Source organism: Fistularia commersonii, chromosome 1 (genome assembly GCF_037954325.1).
Source record: "Fistularia commersonii isolate RoL2024-O1a breed Wild chromosome 1, RoL_Fcom_v1.0, whole genome shotgun sequence".
Classification (NCBI taxonomy): domain Eukaryota; kingdom Metazoa; phylum Chordata; class Actinopteri; order Syngnathiformes; family Fistulariidae; genus Fistularia; species Fistularia commersonii.
Genome location: NC_141284.1, coordinates 12,672,387 through 12,689,888, shown reverse-complemented (window position 1 = coordinate 12,689,888; position 17,502 = coordinate 12,672,387). Strand labels below are relative to the sequence as shown.

The window sequence follows — 17,502 nt, the reverse complement described above, 5'->3', positions numbered from 1 at the left end:
GTCGCAGGGGCAGCACCCGGGGCACTGAAGCCCAGACCTCCCACTCCCCCATCACATTTTGATGCCTGAGCGACCTCATCTGACTCCTCTCTATGCGGCGGAGCAGAGACTCGACTCCGAGCTTCTCGTGGATGACTGAACTTCTCACTCTATCACTAAGGGAGAGTCCTGCCACCCTGCGGAGAGAACTCATTTCGGCCACTTGTATCTGCGGTCCAGTTCTTTCCATCACGATCCATAGCTTGTGACCATAGGTGAGGGTGGGAACATAGATCGACCAGTGAATTGACAGTTTCGCCTTCTGGCTCAGCTGCCTCTTCACCACGACAGACCGGTACAGAGTCAACATCACTGCGGACGCTGCACCGATCAGCCTGTCCTGCCCCATCCTTCTCTTAATTGTGAACAAGACCCTGAGATGCTTGAACTCCTCCACTTGGGGCAGGACCTCCTCCCCGACCTAGGGTAGGAACGCCACCCGTTTTCGGTTGGGCAAGATGGTCTCGGATTTCAAGGTGCTGATCCTCATTCCAGCCGCTTTGCACTTGGCTCCAAACTGCTCAAGTGAGAAGAGTAGAAGAGGTAGACGAGGTGACTATTGTAGACCACAAAGTAGCAAAGATTAGTAAAAGTGAAGTGAGGAAGGCATCGAATAGGCTGAGGAGTGGAAAGGTAGTTGGTCCTGATGACCTTTGGAGGTGTGGAGGTGTCTGGGAGAAGCAAAGGTAGAGTTTCTGGCTAGATTATTCAACAGGATCTAAGAGAGTGAGAAGATTCCTGAAGAATGGCGACGTAGTGTGATGGTGCCCATTTTTAAGAACAAGGGGGATGTGCAGAATTGCAGCAACTATAAAGGGATAATGTTGATGAGCCATACAATAAAGTTATAGTAAAGAATTGTGGAAACTAGACTGAGAGCAGAAGTCAGAATTAATGAACAGCAGTATGGCTCCATGCCTTGAAAGAGTACTAAAGATGCAGTATTTGCTTTGAGAATGCTAATAGGGAAGAACAGAGAAGGATAGAAGGAGCTCCACTGTGTTTTTCTAGACCTAGAAAAAGAATATGACACGGTGCCAAGAGAGGAACTCTGGTATTGTATGAGGGAGTCTGGAGTGGCAGAGAAGTATGTTAGACTGGTGCAGGACATGTATGCTAGCTGTGAGACAGTGGTGAGGTGTGCTGTGGGGGTAAAAGAGAAGTTCAAGGTGGAGGTGAGACTCCATCAGGGATCAGCTCTGAGCTCCTTCTTGTTTGCAGTGGTGATGGACAGGCTGACAGTTTAGGTTAGACAGGAACCAGACTGTGCCGCCCTGAGGCTGCATTTGCCAGATGCTATTGATGAGAATATTTTATAACCAGTTATACAGCTATGAGAAAAGCAGATTGCTACAGAGCTAAGGGGAGCCCAGTGAACAGGTGCTGGTGAGGATAAGAGGATAAGACGGTGGTTAAGATCTCCTATAGACAGAGTTATGTGGGGTGACCACTGTGGGGAAGAAGCTATTTATGAACCTCCTGGTTTTGGTTTGCAAGTTCATGAATCACCTCTTGGAGCGGAGGAGCTGGAAGAGTCTGTCAGCTGAATGAAAGGAGTCTCTGAGAATGGTGCGCGCCCGGCGCAGGCTTGTCTTCTTGTAGACATCCTCTATTGCAGGAAGTTGAGTCCTGTGACGTGTTTGGCGGTTTTCACCACCCTCTGTAGTGGCTTGCAATCAGCGACAGAGCAATTCCTGTACCGAACTGTCACACAGTTGGTCAGGGTGCTCTCTATCACACAGCGGTACAAGTTACCCAGGATGTCAGCTGACAGATGGTTCTTTTTCAGACTCCTCGGAGAGAAGACACGAATGGGCCTCCTCAGTCAGGTTGGAGGTACTAGGTGTTCAGGATAAAATCTCAGAGATGTGGGTGCTGGATGTGTTGCAGTCTGACCTGGGATCTGTAAGTTAGAAAGTCAATGATTCCTAGATCCACAAGTTTTGTGAGTAACTTGGAGGGGGTGACTGTGTTGAATGCTGAGTTGAAGTCAACAAACAGCACTCTGGCATAGGTGTTCTTGTTTTCCAGGTGTGAGAGTACACAGTGCAGTGCATCCGCTGTACTCCTGTTGCTACAGTAAGTAAATTGGTGTGTGTCAAGTGTGATGGGCAGACATTCCTTGAGGTGTGCCAGGACCAGTTGCTCAAAGCACTTCATCACTATGGTAGTTAGTGCCGATGGGCGATAGTCATAAAGGCACTTTGGAGAGGAATGTTTTGGCACCAGCACTATCGAGGTGGTTTTGAAGCACGCGAGTACCACTGCTTGGGCCAGAGACAGGTTGGAGATGTCTACGAAGACTCCTGAAAGCTGCTCAACGCAAGCTCTGAGCGTACGTCCAACTATGCCATCAGGGCCAGCAGCCTTGCGTGCGTTGATACAGCTCAGTGCGTTTTATACGTCTGTGTGTGAGAGAGTGAGTAGCTGGTTGTCACCAGACGGCTTGACCTTAATAGCCTTCTCCTTATTATCCTTATCGAAGCGAGCATAGAAGTCATTCGTTGAGGAAGGACACATCCATAGTAGTTGATGAGGTGTTGCTGCTTTTGTAATCTGTGCCGGCCTGGATGCCCTACCACCTGCGACAGGGGTTGGAGTTGACAAAGTGTCCCTCCACCCTCAGCTTGTGTTCGTGCTTGGCCTTCTTGATGCCCCTCTTCAGGTCTGACCTAGATGTGCTGTAGGCCAGTGCATCACCTGATCTGAACGCCTTGTCGCATGCCTTCAGCAGGAGCTGCACTTCCCTGTTCATCCATTGCTTCTGATTGGGGTATGTGGTAATCTGTTTCTCTGTTGTGAGGCTGTCAGTTGTGGGGTTTATATGTTCCACTACTGATTGGATCTAAGTGTCAATGTCTATGTTAGAGCCACAGGTAGCGTGAGGGGCAAACATACTCCAGTCTTGCTCTGCATAAATTAGCTAACTGACTATATCATTAGAAGGAGGGAAGTTTATTTCTTGATCACACAAAAATTTGTGTTGGCAGCCGCATTATCCAGTAAAAGTAGTTGGACCCTCCCCTACCCCGAATCACAGCTGGGATTGGCTCCAGCCATCTGCAACCCTGAACAGGTGCAATGTAAGATAAATGTATGGATCTAAGTGGAATTATTTATTACTTATCATGTTAAGAAATGTAAGCTAGGACTTATCTGCGAGCCAGATGCAGTCATCAAAAGAGCCACATCTGGCTCGCGAGCCATAGGTTCCTGACCCCTGGTCTTGTTTTTTCATTATAGTCTGTCATCTACACATTTTTGTTTCTGCATTTTTCTATACAAGTTGTTAATCACTAAATTATGATGTTAGGGAGAAAATGTAAAGAGTGTTGTGTAGTGTATTGTAAGTCTATTGTAAGTCGCTTTGGATAAAAGCGTCTGCCAAATGCAATGTAATGTAATGTAATGTAGTGTAGAACATCACAGGGAGATGCAAAGAAGAGGGCATTACATTTTTATGGGCCACTAAGGAATGAGTACACATCTGTCAAAGCAACTGATTCAGTTATAAAGGCTATACATAGTTTCAAGGGTCATTTAAATACTAACTTTATATTTTAGAATCAGCTTATGTCACATTTTTACATCTTCCTGTCAAATCAAATTTTCAGCCGCACACCGGCTGTCTGATTGCTTTACCAATTTATTTAAATTACTAATGTATCTTACATAAAAGAACATTTTATCGAAACCCAATATCTACTTAAATTACTAAAGAATCTTACATTTTCTTCTTCTTGTTCTTCTTCTTTCGGCTCATCCTTTCAGGGGTCGCCACAGCGAATCGACCTTCTCCATCTAACCCTATTCTCTGTAACCTCCTCTCTCACACCAACTACCTTTATATCCTCTCTTACTACGTCTATAAATCTTCTCTTTTGTCTTTCTCCAGACCGCTTGCCTGGTAGCTCCAATTCCAGCATCCGCCTACCTATATATTCACTATCCCGCCTCTGTACATGACTGAACCATCTCAGTCTGGCTTCTCTGACCTTCTCTCCAAAACATCTAACATGTGCTGTTCCTCTGATAGACTCATTTCTAATCTTATCCATCCTCGTCACTGCCAAAAAGAGCCTTAGCATCTTCATCTCTCCAACCTCTACCTCTGCCTCCTTCTTTCTTTTTGTCATTGTAACAGTGTCTAAGCCAAACAGCATCGCTGGTCTCACCACTGTCTTGTACACTTTTCCTTTCATTCTGGCTGATAGTCTTCTATCACATAGTACCCCTGAAACTTTTCTCCACCCATTCCAACTTGCTCGAACCCGTCTCTTCACCTCTTTTCCACACTCTCCATTGCGCTGGACTGTTGACCCCAAGTACCTGAAATCCATCAACTTCTTGATCTCCACTCCCTGTAGCCTCACCGTTCCACACGAGCTCCTGTCATTCACACACATATACTGTCTTGCTGCGACTAACTTTCATTCCTCTCCTTTCCAGAACATACCTCCACCACCAATGAATCTTACATGAAATAACTATTTGGGTTGGCAGAAAGCAAATCAGATTATTATTCCCCTCCCTGTCAATAGGTGGCGGTATGATGAAAACAATCGGTCAACGGGGAGTTTAGAGGGGCGGGGCAACGGCGGACCCCCGGTGGTGTTTCATGCTACGTGTGCTTCATTTCGTTTGCTTTTGGTTAACGCTACGCCAGGATTAATCTTACAATAATGGTGCTGCTTGAAAACGATTCGGTAAGAGTATACTTACCCGGTAGTTTTCCTCTGGCAATTCTTTAAGCGGAAGTTAAGCCTTTCTATACTGATTGCCGTGCCTGTACGTTACTTAACATAATCCATAGTAGTTTGACTCATTAGCTAGCCTGCTCGTGTTGGTATGGACCAGCTGATACCGGTTAGGGGCTACAAAACAGGCTGCATTGGTAGAAAAAGACTCCATAAAATAGGAAAACAAGATGCCAAAGTTAATCCTTCATGTTAGTCCTTTACGAATCGACATAGATGGGTTAACATCTCGTTCTACCCAACGTGAATGCGTGTAGAATGAACCGAGACAGGTTACATTGGCAGGTGATACTGTAACACCAATTTGTGAAATTAGCTATATCAGTGAAAAATGCTTGCTAGTCAAGTTGCCTGGAACCACGATTGTAAGACGCGGAGTCAATAACTACTAGGAAGCCCTCTTACAGTTTAATGCTTTTAACATCATTACAAACTACCGCCTCCATGAACGCATCACAGAAATAATAAAAAAAATATTCCAGTATTAACAAGGCAGTCGTCACAGCGAGGTGAGGTGAACTGGTACGAGGATTTTGAATAATATACTACAGAAAGTGTGCGTACACTTTGGAATTTGCTTGTCCTTGCTTCTTTTCTTTATAAATAGAAACAGGGATAGGATTTCTATCCTTTTGGTTTATTATTATTATTTTTTTTGTCTTTCAGTTTCTCACAGAGCTGACACGTCTCTTCCAGAAGTGCAGAACATCTGGAAGTGTTGTAATCACACTAAAGAAATGTAAGCAGAGCCTGCCTTCTTTTAAAAACTGACTATGAAACATGGTAAATCTGGAAGTATAGTATAAAACTTTTAACATAGCCACTGACTGAGCCACTTGCCTTGATACAGATGACGGGAGGACTAAGCCAGTGCCAAGAAAAGGCCATTCAGAGTCCTTTGAACCAGCAGACAATAAGTGTCTTCTCAGAGCATCAGATGGCAAAAAGAAAATAAGCACAGTGGTGAGTTTTACATATGTCATTCAGATGTGTTATTATTTGGACCAGAATGTTTTTTAAATATTGAATCATCCTTTTGCATTTCAGGTCAGCACAAAAGAAGTAATCAAGTTTCAAATGGTAAGTAAAGATCGTGCAGGGTCCTAATTCAGTTACCAAAGAAGTTGTAATTCTATACTACTGGATGCAATATTATGCAATATTACTGATTAGCCCAAAGACTGGGCTGTGCCTCAGCACTGTCTGACTGATGCCTTTTTTTAAGGATTTTATGGTAAGTAAAAAAAAGAAAAAAAAAAAGGTAATTCTGTAATTCATTGCCTGCACTTAAAACAGAAATTGAAATTAAAGTGTGCATTTTGCTTTTGACACACTAAATAAATTCTGATGTGACGCTTGCATGATGTTTGTAACAGTTAAGCAGATATTTTGACACACATAAGTATATGTACGTGGTCTTCTGAATTTGATATTACATGTACTTGATATTATTGAAAGAGTTTTTACCAAGTGAACTTTTTGTGACTTAATCTCCTTTCAGGCTTACTCCAACCTCCTCAGAGCCCACATGGATGGACTGAAGAAGAAAGACAAGAAAAGCAAAGGCAAAAAAAACAAGGCTACCCAATGAGTAACAGACTCTATAAACGACCATAGGTACCTAAACTGGTCTGTTCCACAGGAGGGATTGAGAGAACTGGACCCCCTGCACCCCCATCCAACATTCCCTCAATTCATTGGAGACTTCAGTCCCTGTTCCCTCTGCCGGCAACTGCTATGTTTGCATGATATCATCATGTGTCTCGCCCTACAGTGCCGTCAGTGATTCGCAACAGAAAACCTAAGGATTTCTTGCAACTCCTGCTGCACAAACAGCTTCGAATCAGCTGTCACTTCTCCAGCCTAACCCGTAGAGCCCTACAATTGATTGTCTTTTGTACTATTGTCAAAATTCTTTTTTGTTTTATTTTATACATTGACAAATAAGGTTTGTTTGCAAATCTAGTGTTCATGTGATGGGATGTTTTATTTTTCCAACTATGTTAGCCTTAAATGTTTCACCACAGGTGCTTACAAATGCACCAATGAATCATGTCTGATTTTTTTGTTTTAAGCAGTTCATATATTTCAATCTTGGCTCAGAATTGGGGATAAAACTTGATGCAATGAATATAATTTCCTTCCCTTTGCTTTGGACCGCATGTTTTCTAAGATGTTTACTAGCCACCTTTAATTGTTAACAATGATCAAATCAGTACGAAGCTTCAATTATTATAGGGTTTCAAGGGAGAATACATTTTCTTACTCAAGTCATAATGGAGCTAAATACATCAATGTAAAAAGAAGAGTATTTTCTGAAAGTAATCATTTTAGTTATTGGCTGACAAGATGTTGGTTTTAAGTCTTAATCATGTCCTTGCTGTTAATCATAATTACAAAGTTTGCTCATACCTCAACTTCATGGGAGAAGACAGCAGAATTTAAGTTGAGAAATAAAGTGCTTTGTTACAGCAAGCAACTATATATTTGTCCATTGTTATTAAAGATGTCAGACAATGAGTTTTTTACATGAATGATGTAGAAAACAAGACAAGAAGTACACCATGTGTATATATATAGAAACATCTCATAGTGCCGTGGTTCTCCTGTCTGGTCTGTCCTTAGAGGGGGCAGCTGGTAGGAGCTGTCTGTCACACTCCTCCTGGTATCCCTGCATCATCAGATTGGTCACGTACTCGAACATAGTCTGGATCACAACCGGAAAATCAAGCAAGTCAGTGCATCAGTGCATCAGATGTCAAGGGGTGGCAAATTAACAAAGCATGTTCTCCCCCCCCCTCTACTCTGCTGTGTTCTTTCACACAGAAACGTGGGCCATCAATGTGTTTGCATTGCTGCAAACACCTAAGCTAACAGTGCTAACAGTGCTGTCATGGCCTGAAGTCACACCAGGCACTGTACAGTATTAGTGGATCCAGAATCTGTGTGCACCCCCTTTTAATAAATGAATATATAATTAAAATACCATCAAAAGATTTGCGATAAAAAAAAATGTCATTTTGATATGTTAGTGGGGACTTTAAAAGTTTTTGATTTGTTTTTCCCTTACAGTTTAGTATCATCTATGTGTTATTACGTACTTAAATATAATTAAACTAAGTCAAGTTCTATGCGTCCTCCTGATGACGTTGAGTCTTTGTGCTGATAAAGAAACATACCAATTTAATTTAAGCTTTTTTTTCAGAGGAGAGAGGTCTTCTTATATCACAATAGTGTTATTTTCAAGCCAGGGTGCAGGGATGTTATTGAGACATGACGAAACGTGACCGAGCCAAACTCTATTTACTCAGCTTGCTCACATTGGTGTTGGTCCAGTAACATGTAAATTGCCAGGTTATAAGCTTTTCCTTCAGCGGTTTCAACCGTGGTCTTGCACGGTGCATTTAAGATGTGTAGAATTGTTGATGTACATAAAATCAGGATGCTTTTTTCATGACGTTTGGGGCTTGAAAGTTCTGCTTAACATCCGTGAGAAAACATTAAACTCACCTTCCATGCCTCCTCTACCTCAGCTGTCCACTTTTCCTTCAAAATGGGCCGCACAGCACTGATGAATTCTGCTCCAACATACTGGAAGACAATTATGTGAGATGTTTATTGACATGCCTCTGTCTTGGTCAGGTGAAGGTTTTTATCCAGGTGATGTGTCACTCGACTGTTATTGCTGGCATGTTTCTTTTTAAGTTTTGTAAGTGGGTCGATTAATTCAGCTGTGTTAATGCACGGAATCGCTGTGGAGTGGTGGGACTGACAAAGTAGCACAGCCCGAAGGAAATTTAGAACATGCGCTCTCTGTTATAAACAAAGCAAGATATAACTCGGCACTGTGGGGTCGTGAACGTCTTACACTATAGTATTTAGGTGGGGCATTGTAGTGATAATGGCTCTTTCCCAGTTCTATAGACAGAGCCTCCAGCCTCTCCAGCTGCTCCAGTCTGGCCACACTCTTCTCAATAAAGGACATCACCCTGAAAGAGACAAGAAATTGGAATTTTAAGCCTGATATGCAGAAGAACACAAAGGTCTGATGCACACTGGGCCTGAACACACAAGTGTCTGGGATAAATGCTGATCTTTTTCATGGAGGGGAAAGCATCGTTGTGCCAAAATGACCTGAGGAGTCACTCTCTGCCACATATCTTGTTCATTATCATTACTGGATGGAGTTAGACTTAGGCTTACCCTTATAGAGTCACATGTGACAGAAGAGTGGCGTATGAACAGATGCATCTCCATCTGCCAAACACAAAGGATTCCCAAACATTACAAGCCATCTGGCATTATCTCAGTAATAGAGAAATTAGATGAAATACTTAATTCCCATTGACACTTTGTTCAACTAGTGTTTTAAAGTAAAAGGATTACTTTGCTTGTGATGCTGATTATTGAAGAAATATGTAGCGTGTACTGACCAGCTTTCCTTTTTGAGTCATAGTGTGGCATAAGTTATGAAATATTTCATGTTGAATAATCAGATTGGTTTATTTTTTATTCAGGTTAAACATGTGAGATAGGTCAAATTAAAAGGATTTACACTACACCAGTATAAATAAAGAGAATCTTAAATGTCAGACATTTTTAAATTATTGGTTATAAGATTTTAAAATTCTACTCTATTCTAGGGTAACCCAAGATCCTGGAATCTGTAACCTTTACTAACCTCTGTCACCTTTCCCCTTTCATTTATTGTTAATTTTAGGCAAGTTCAATGCAAAGAGCTATAGCCAGAATGAAAGGAAATGTTCACAAGACGGTGGTAAGACCAGCGATGCTGTATGGTGTAGTGACAGCGGAATTGAGGAAAAGACAGGAAGCGGAGCTGGAAGTGGCAGAGACGAAGACGTTGAGGTTTCTTTGGGAGTGACGACAATGAATAGGATCAGGAATGAATGAATCAATGTACCATGACAAATGCCAAAGTCATTTAATAAAGAAACAGCCAGTGTTTACACTGATCCAGTTTAACACTTATATTGTAGGCCCCCAAGCTGCTGTCAAAACTGACCGGACCAGTTAAGGCACAGTATGGACTCTAATAGATCTCTGAATATGCGCTGTGGAATCTGGCAGATACAACAGCAGATAGCAGCTTATCTTTTATGCCCTGTAACTTGGGAGGCTGGGTCTCCGTGGATCCCGCTCTTTCTCCATCCCATTCAATAGATGCTAGACTGGATTGAGGTCACCTTCAATTGTGCATCAAACAATTCCTGAGACATTTGGTAGGACACATAGTCAGGTACACAGTCCTTCTGAATGTAGCCACTGCTATCATGAAATACTGTTGTTATGAAGGAGTATACTTAGTTGATATTATATTTTGGAAGGTAGTGTGTGTCAATGTGGCATCCACATAAATGTTATGGCCCAAGATTACCTCGCAGAAAAGGGCCCAGAGCGGCACACTGAGCCTTCTGGTTTGCCCTCTTCCTATAGCGCTGTGTCTCCTCCATATAAGTGACATGGATGCATTGTTACTCCGCAACCAAGAAACAGGTTTTCCGATCTAATCTTGAAGCAATCTTGGTAGGTAAAGACCATGTAGACCGAGAATACTGCACAGGAGCTGACCGATCTGGAGCAACTGTGATGTGTGAAGGGTCAAACATCACAGTATCACAGTGGCCTTCATCCTTACACTTGCCTTTTTCCTGCTTCCCAGGCATTAACAATTAGAACATGTTCAGTAAAGTGTAATATATTCCATCCATGAAAAATTGCAGTTGTTACCAGCTTATTAATATTAGTGAGACAGAATTGTCTTATTTGTTTAAAATTGTGCAAGTTAAAACTGATGTTTTCTGCAACATTTTCAACATGGCTCTGATTAGACAGTATAAAATTCAGCATAATCCTAAGCTGGTGAAGCTGCTTCCCTCTGCAGTAAATTTTATGTAAAAAACATCATACTCTGGCATTTTAGTGTCTAATGAGAGGAAGAACTTAAGTACTCCCAATTACTGGTCAGAGCAATTGAATGTTTTTGAGGAGTTTCTTGGGCATTTTCAGCAGGGGAAAAAAATACTGTGTCAGCATTCATCAAGTTCGCAAGATTTTTTATCCAGAGTGGGTAACTTTTCTACATATAATGAGAAAACTAGTGGTCCTAAAATTGACCCTGGGGGGACCTGACTGCGCAGTCTAGACAAGGAGATGCATTACTGTTGCTTTGTGCAAAATATTTTCTATTTGCCTGATCAAATTTAATGTTATGATTTTATATTCAATAATATATTTGCTGATCAATTTTTCAGCAAATTCAGATGCTAATTGGCCCGTAATTTGTGGGAATTTTTCATTGTATTTAAAATTGTATTTAAAAATACGACTCATCCTTGCTTCCCTCCACCCCAGGGGAACGGCTGACTGGGACGATGGAGACCGCAATACTGTTAACTATGACACCTTGGAGAGAGATGGATATTTCAGTGAGAGAATTTGAGAAGTGTTGATTTCGTTTAGTAGCAAGGGGAAAGGCTCAGACATTATTTTATCATTGAATTTAATTTCAAGACTCTGGGTGACCAAAAGTTTACCCAGGGTATCGCAAAAAAGACCATCGCAAAAGACGCCTAGAAAGATAAAGGTTGTTGGATTTTTGTTGTTTTTAAAAACAGAGCCAGTGACTTACCGTAGTCCATGTGCCCTGAGTTCCCGGCTTGTCCGCAACCTCTCCAGGTCTTTGACATCTCGGAACAGGCAGAATACATCCTTGCATTCAGGATGAGTCTCAAACAATCTGTAACCAAGACAACAATGAAAGGTAGCCATCTGTGAACCTCTGAGAAGATTAGGCTATCATGTTCACGCCCCCTAAAATAAACATTCCCAAGATTTGCAAGTCGCCAAAAGTTCTGGTGAACAGTTGTGTGTTTGTGTATGAGTGTGTGTGTGTGTGTGTGTGTGTGTGTGTGTGTGTGTGTGTGTGCGTGTGTGTGTGCGTATAACTCTGTGGTCATTTCAAGAAAATTATGCTTCTTCCTTGACCCCAGAGTTTTGAATAAAAATATGACTGCATCTCACTGATCATACATTGACATTTACATTTGGTGACCTCCCTGTACCCGAAATGGATTTGAGGGTCCATCAGCAAGACTCGGCTTGAGTGCCCTGTGATAACTTAACATTGTGCCTCTCAAACTGCAAGGCTACTACCTCAAGCAGGTTTTTTTTCCCTTTCTCACATCTAACCTAAATCTATATTCTCAACCAGAATGTTTAAGTACTCAATCAGGGAGGTAAGCAATCTCCAGCTGAGGAACCTATGATTAGTTCCGTGGCCGGAATACACACTCTGAGTGAGAGTTAAACTGTCTCATTCTATAGGAAAAGACATATCTGATGTAAATATGATAAGGAAGGATTTGATCAGAGTTTCTGAGACCCTTATATTTCTTGCCTCAACTGGGTTTCAGTATGTGGCACAAAAATTGAAATATAATAAGGGTTTGATATGTGTAGGTTGGTTGTGATGTTTCTGCAGGTTGATCAATTGTGTTCCTCAGCTGCAACAATGAAGTAAAAAATCAAAATATAAATTCATTTAATCTGGGTTCTAGAAAATCTAAAATAGGTGTTCAAAAATGTTCCAGTCTCTCTAAGGGCTGCTGTGAAAGTCACCAGCAGCTCAGTGTTCTTTGACGAGCAGATAATAAAGCAGTAAGATTATGCAAAATGTTTATATGACCAGTAGCTGGGGATTCACGGCCAAAGCCAGGTCTTTAAGTATTTAAGCGTCATCTCTTCCTACTCTCGAACCACAGGTTGACTCACAGCTATATAAATAAAATTTGACTATAGTGTTGCGGTGTTAAAATATTCTATGTATTCTGATTTCCTGCTGGATTAAATGACAAACTGAAATGGAAGGGAGGGATTTGCAACACATTTCATACATATATATATGTATATATATATATGTTTTTGGTTTTTTTTTAGAAAAAGCATAATGTCTGGGACAGGATGGCTGTGAAATTTCATCAATGATGCAACAGGGGAAATCAAAAGTCCTCCCCTCAGTTGTGTCAATGTCAGCACTTAAGCAACATAAACAGAGACGTTTATTTTGGTTCTTTATGTGTATGTCTTTTTTTAATAGGGCCATGTATAAGAGCTTGAATAATGCATCCTCAGGGCGGCATGGGGCAGTGTCTCCCTGAGCTAGTGCCAAGCCCTGATAAATGCTGAGGGTTGTGTCAGGAAGGGCATCCGGCGTAAAACTTTTGCCAAAACCAAACATGTGAATCAAACCTAATAACCATATCATACCGGATTGGTCAAGGCCCAGGTTAACAATGGCCGCCATCAGTACCGATGACCTACAGAGAACCAATGGAAACTGGGCCACTGTAGGTCAAAGAAGGACAGGAGGAAGGCGTGTTTGGAAGGAGAGAGAGAAGAGGAAAGGCAAGAGTCTGGGACTGAGAGTAGGGTCTTTGAATATTGGGACTATGACAGAAAAAGGTAGCGAGTTGGTTGTCAAGATGAGAAGAAAAGTGGATATTCAGTCATGGCCAAAAGTTTTGAGAATGGCACTACCATAGAAACATCTAGCAAACACCTAAAAACCTTGAAGGAACAGACTTTGTGAAAGTGTCATTCTTAAAACTTTTGGCCATGACTGCACTGTGTGCCAAGGAGAGCAGGTGGAAAGGTAGAAAGGCAAGAAGCTTGAGAGCAGGCTTTAAGTTGCACTATCATGGCACTGACAAGAAGAGAAATGAAGGAGGGAGTTTGTTAGGAATGTTCTGGAGTTGAAAAGAACGTCAGATAGACTTATGAGTCTGAAACTGGAAATTGAAGGTGTGATGCTCAATGTTGTTAGTGGCTATGCCCCCCAGGTGGGGTGTGAGTTTGAGGAGAAGGATGAGTTCTTGAAGCTCTGGAATGAGCAACAAGAAGTGATGCAGAATATCCCCAGAGATGAGAGTGGTTATTGATGCAGCCTTCAATGGGCATGTTGGTGCAGGCAATATAGAGGATGAAGAAGTGATGGGCAGAGGGTATACAGGATAGGAACGCAGAGGGACAGATGGTGGTAGATTTTGCAAAAATGATTGAAATGGCTGGGGTGAACACTTTTTTCCAGAAAAGACAGGAACATTGGGTAACTTATAAGAGCGGAGGTAGGAGCACCCAGGTAGACTACATCTTGTATAGACGAGGTAACCTGAAAGAGACCAGTGACTGCAAAGTAGCAAAGTAGTTGTAGGTGAGAGTGTAGCCAGACAGCATATGATGGTGGTTTATAGGATGACTCTGGTGCAAGAGGACAAAGGCAGCGCAGAGGACAAAGTGAAGGAAGCTGAAAAGGGAGGAGTGTGTATGGTTTTCAGGGAGGAGTTGAGAAAGGCTCTGGGAGGTCAGGGTGAGCTTCCAGATGACAGGACAACTACAGCTAAGGTTATCAGGGAGACAGGTAGAAGAGTACTTGGTGTGTCATCTGGAAGGAAAGTAGATAAGGAGACTTGGTGGTGGAATGAGGAAGCACAGGAGTATGAACAGAGAAAACAGTTGGCAAAGAGGAAGTGGGACAATGAAGGGACTGAAGAGTACAGACAGGAGTAAAGGGAGATACAGCAGTAGCAAAAGCAAAACAAAGGGATTATGATGACTTCTATGCTCAGCTGGGCGGTAAGGAGGGAGAGAATGATCTATACAGATTGGCAAAACAGAGATGAAGATGGAGAGGATGTACAACAGGTCTGGGTAATTAAGGATAGAGAGGTAAACGTATTGACAGATGGTTGAAGAGTGATGGGAAGATGGAAAGAGTACTTTGAAGAGCTGATGAATGTGGAAAATGAAAGGGAGGCAAGGGTAGACAAGGTGACTATTGTGGACCCCAAGGTAGCACAGATTAGGAAAAGTGAAGTGAGGAAGGCATTGAAGAGGATGAAGACTGGAAAGGCAGTTAGCCCTGATGATATACCTGTGGAGGTATGGAAGTGTCTAGGAGAGGCAGCAGAAGATTTTCTGACTCAATTATTTAACAGGATCTTAGAGAGTGAGAAAATGCCTGAAGAATGGAGACAAAGTGGGATGGTGCCTATTTTTAAGAATAAAGGGGATGTGCAGAATTGCGGCAACTATCGAGGAATAAAGTTGATGAGCCATACAATGAAGTTATGGGAAACAGTAGTGGAAACTAGACTGAGAGCAGAAGTCAGCAGTATGGCTTCATGCCTAGAAAGAGCACTACAGATGCAGTATTTGCTTTGGGAATGCTAATAGGGAAGAACAGAGAAGGACAGAAGGAGCTCCACTGTGTTTTTCTAGACCTAGAAAAAGCATATGACAGGGTGCCAAGAGAGGAACTTTGGTATTGTATGAGGGAGTCTGGAGTGGCAGAGAAGTATGTTGGACTGGTGCAGGAGATGTATGCTAGCTGTGAGATAGTGGTGAGGTGTGCTGTAGGGGTAAAAGAGAAGTTCAAGATGGAGGTGGGACTTCGTCAGGGATCAGCTTTGAGCCCCTTCTTGTTTGCAGTGGTGATTGACAGGCTGACAGATGAGGATAGACAGGAATCTCCCTGGACCATGATGTTTGCAGATGACATTGTGATCTGTAGTGAGAGCAGAGAACAAGTTGAGGAAGAGAGAGATAGCGGTATGCTCTGGAAAGAAGAGGAATGAAGGTAAGTCGCAGCAAGACGATGTATATGTGTGTGAATGAGAGGAGCCCAAGTGGAATGGTGAGGCTACAGGGAGTGGAGATTAAGAAGTTGAAGATTTCAGGTACTTGGGGTCAACAGACCAGGGCAGCGGAGAGTGTGGAAAAGAGGAGTTCTAGCAGGTTGGAATGGGTGAAGAAAAGTGTCAGCAAGAATGAAAGGAAAGGTGTACAAGAAGGCTGAGACCAGCGATGCTGTATGGTCTAGAAACAGTAACAATGACAAAAAGAAAGAAGGAGGCAGAGGTAGAGGTTGCAGAGATGAAGATGCTAAGGCTCTCTTTGGCAGTGACGAGGATGGATAGGATCAGAAATTAGTCTATCAGAAGAACAGCACATGTTAGATGTCTTGGAGAGAAGGTCAGAGAAGCCAGACTGAGATGGTTCAGTCATGTACAGAGGCGGGATAGTGAATATATAGGTAGGCGGATGCTGGAATGGGAACTGCCAGGCAGGAGGTCTCAAGGAAGTTCAAAGAGAAGATGCATGGATGTAGTGAGAGAGGATATGAAAGTACTTGGTGTGAGAGAGGAGGATACAGAGAATAGGGTTAGAAAGAGAAGGCTGATTTGCTGTGGCGACCCCTGAAGGGAAAAGCCGAAGGGTGAAGAGGAAGAAGACTGCTGGGAGAGATTTCTACTCACAGCTATCTGAACACAGCTCATATGCATCTTTTTAATATAAATCTGTCAGATGAACATTTCCTTGTAGAGAAACTAAATCATAACATGCATGCTGGTTGTTTTGTTTTACTGTAACAATTACTGTTCAGGCATGAAATACAAGCCATGACAGCCCGGGGGCCCTGGGGTGGCCCTGACCCACAAGCGGCCCATATATTTCCAAGCTAACACGCTAAGGTCAATCTCTTCAACTGTTAAGGTCATGCCGGGGACACATTGCAATAATTGGGCTTCCGGCCATGCGCTGAGGAGAACCTTCACACCTCATCAGTTCAGCAGCTGCAGCCTTAGTATCTTCCACTCATATATTTATTCATCGGCCTGATATTACTATTATTATTTATCACTATTATTGCGCTATCCAGATGTCGGCTGGTTTAATTGCATAGGAGTACAGTCGACCTGGAGCTGTGTGTTATTACATAATGCTGTTAAGATGTGGCATGAAGTGGTTAGAGGGGAGGAGGGGTGTTGCTCCAAGCTTTCAGCAGAAAGACGGCAGAGCAGTGGGTGATGGAGGTAAAAGAAACCTGGATGTGAGTCTCTCTGTTGGAAAGGTCAGGCAGGATGCATCATTGCATTTAAAATCCCTCAGCTGACCTCCTTTACCTTGACTAGCAGGTCAATATGGTTAAAGCTAAACGAGTTTAAACGGACATATTGCTTTCTTTTTTTTAAATCTAAATTCACAAATCTCTAACATCATTTTAAGTGCCTTTAAATATAAAAATACACATTTTCTTCCTCTTCTAACCCCTCACAGGAAACAATTGGTTTCATGCAACAAACACCGGACAGCTTATCTTTAAAATAAAATATAAAAACTATTAAAATAAATGAAGACTCTCACTTGACAAACACTATAATCCCAACTTTTGAAATATCGTCCCGAATAACTTTCCACGACTCCTTGATCATCTGAATCTGGTCCTCGCTGGGATGCACAGCAGCACCATCATCCGTTTTCCCCGTTCCAAACTCTTTTTCTGCCAGACCTGATATCGCGCAGCCCATTCTTCATTAAAAAAAAAAAAAAAAAAAAAGACTGAGACGACGATGCGTTTTTTCTTGTGCCGATTCGAGAATATTTACACAAAAATAAATAAATGGGGTAAAACGTGAAAGGGGAAATCTGGTGTTGCTGACATCTAGAGAGAAAATGCGCGACACCAATTGCCTGTTGAAGCGCACTCCGGTTAGAATCGCGGATACTTGTCATTAGCTAAACCCACCTAGCAACGAAACATTTTCCGGTTATTAATTCAAAATAAAACACTTTTCTCACCGCGACATTAAGTGTGGCGGTGGAGCATTTATTTTGAAGAGTACAC

General features: G+C 42.3%; 2 protein-coding genes across 3 annotated transcripts; one reads left to right on the top strand and one right to left on the bottom strand.

Moving 5' to 3' along the window:
* The first annotated feature begins 4,612 nt into the window (after positions 1-4,612).
* Positions 4,613-7,271, top strand: srp14 (signal recognition particle 14). Of its 2 annotated transcripts, XM_086148565.1 has the most exons (6): positions 4,613-4,745; positions 5,463-5,535; positions 5,647-5,759; positions 5,844-5,876; positions 6,298-6,361; positions 6,439-7,271. In XM_086148565.1, the coding sequence occupies exons 1-6, from the start codon at positions 4,722-4,724 to the stop codon at positions 6,543-6,545; spliced, it is 414 nt and encodes a 137-aa protein (XP_086004691.1). In that variant the 5' UTR covers positions 4,613-4,721; the 3' UTR covers positions 6,546-7,271. The 2 variants fall into 2 exon arrangements, with proteins under 2 accessions (XP_086004691.1, XP_086004699.1); XM_086148573.1 differs by having other exon boundaries at positions 6,298-7,271.
* Positions 7,272-7,376: 105 nt separating this feature from the next.
* On the bottom strand, positions 7,377-17,304 carry xgb (x globin). The gene is made up of 5 exons (XM_086148554.1): positions 17,022-17,304; positions 11,449-11,556; positions 8,665-8,785; positions 8,307-8,387; positions 7,377-7,503 (listed from the first exon to the last, which is right to left on the bottom strand). Exons 1-5 carry the CDS (start codon positions 17,183-17,185, stop codon positions 7,384-7,386), a joined length of 594 nt encoding a protein of 197 aa, XP_086004680.1. The 5' UTR covers positions 17,186-17,304; the 3' UTR covers positions 7,377-7,383.
* Positions 17,305-17,502: the final 198 nt, after the last annotated feature.

What these genes read in the sequence shown, in the direction of transcription:
- srp14 (XM_086148565.1), top strand. Translation starts at nt 4,722, where the DNA reads ATGGTGCTGCTTGAAAACGATTCG. An exon ending in TGCTGCTTGAAAACGATTCG is followed by an intron (nt 4,746 to 5,462) that starts GTAAGAGTATAC and finishes TTTGTCTTTCAG; the next exon opens with TTTCTCACAGAGCTGACACG. An exon ending in GAAAGACAAGAAAAGCAAAG is followed by an intron (nt 6,362 to 6,438) that starts GCAAAAAAAACA and finishes TCTGTTCCACAG; the next exon opens with GAGGGATTGAGAGAACTGGA.
- xgb (XM_086148554.1), bottom strand. Translation starts at nt 17,185, where the DNA reads ATGGGCTGCGCGATATCAGGTCTGGCAGAAAAAGAGTTTGGAACGGGG. An exon ending in GGGATTATAGTGTTTGTCAA is followed by an intron (nt 11,557 to 17,021) that starts GTGAGAGTCTTC and finishes TCTTGGTTACAG; the next exon opens with ATTGTTTGAGACTCATCCTG. An exon ending in CTCAGGGCACATGGACTACG is followed by an intron (nt 8,786 to 11,448) that starts GTAAGTCACTGG and finishes TGTCTCTTTCAG; the next exon opens with GGTGATGTCCTTTATTGAGA.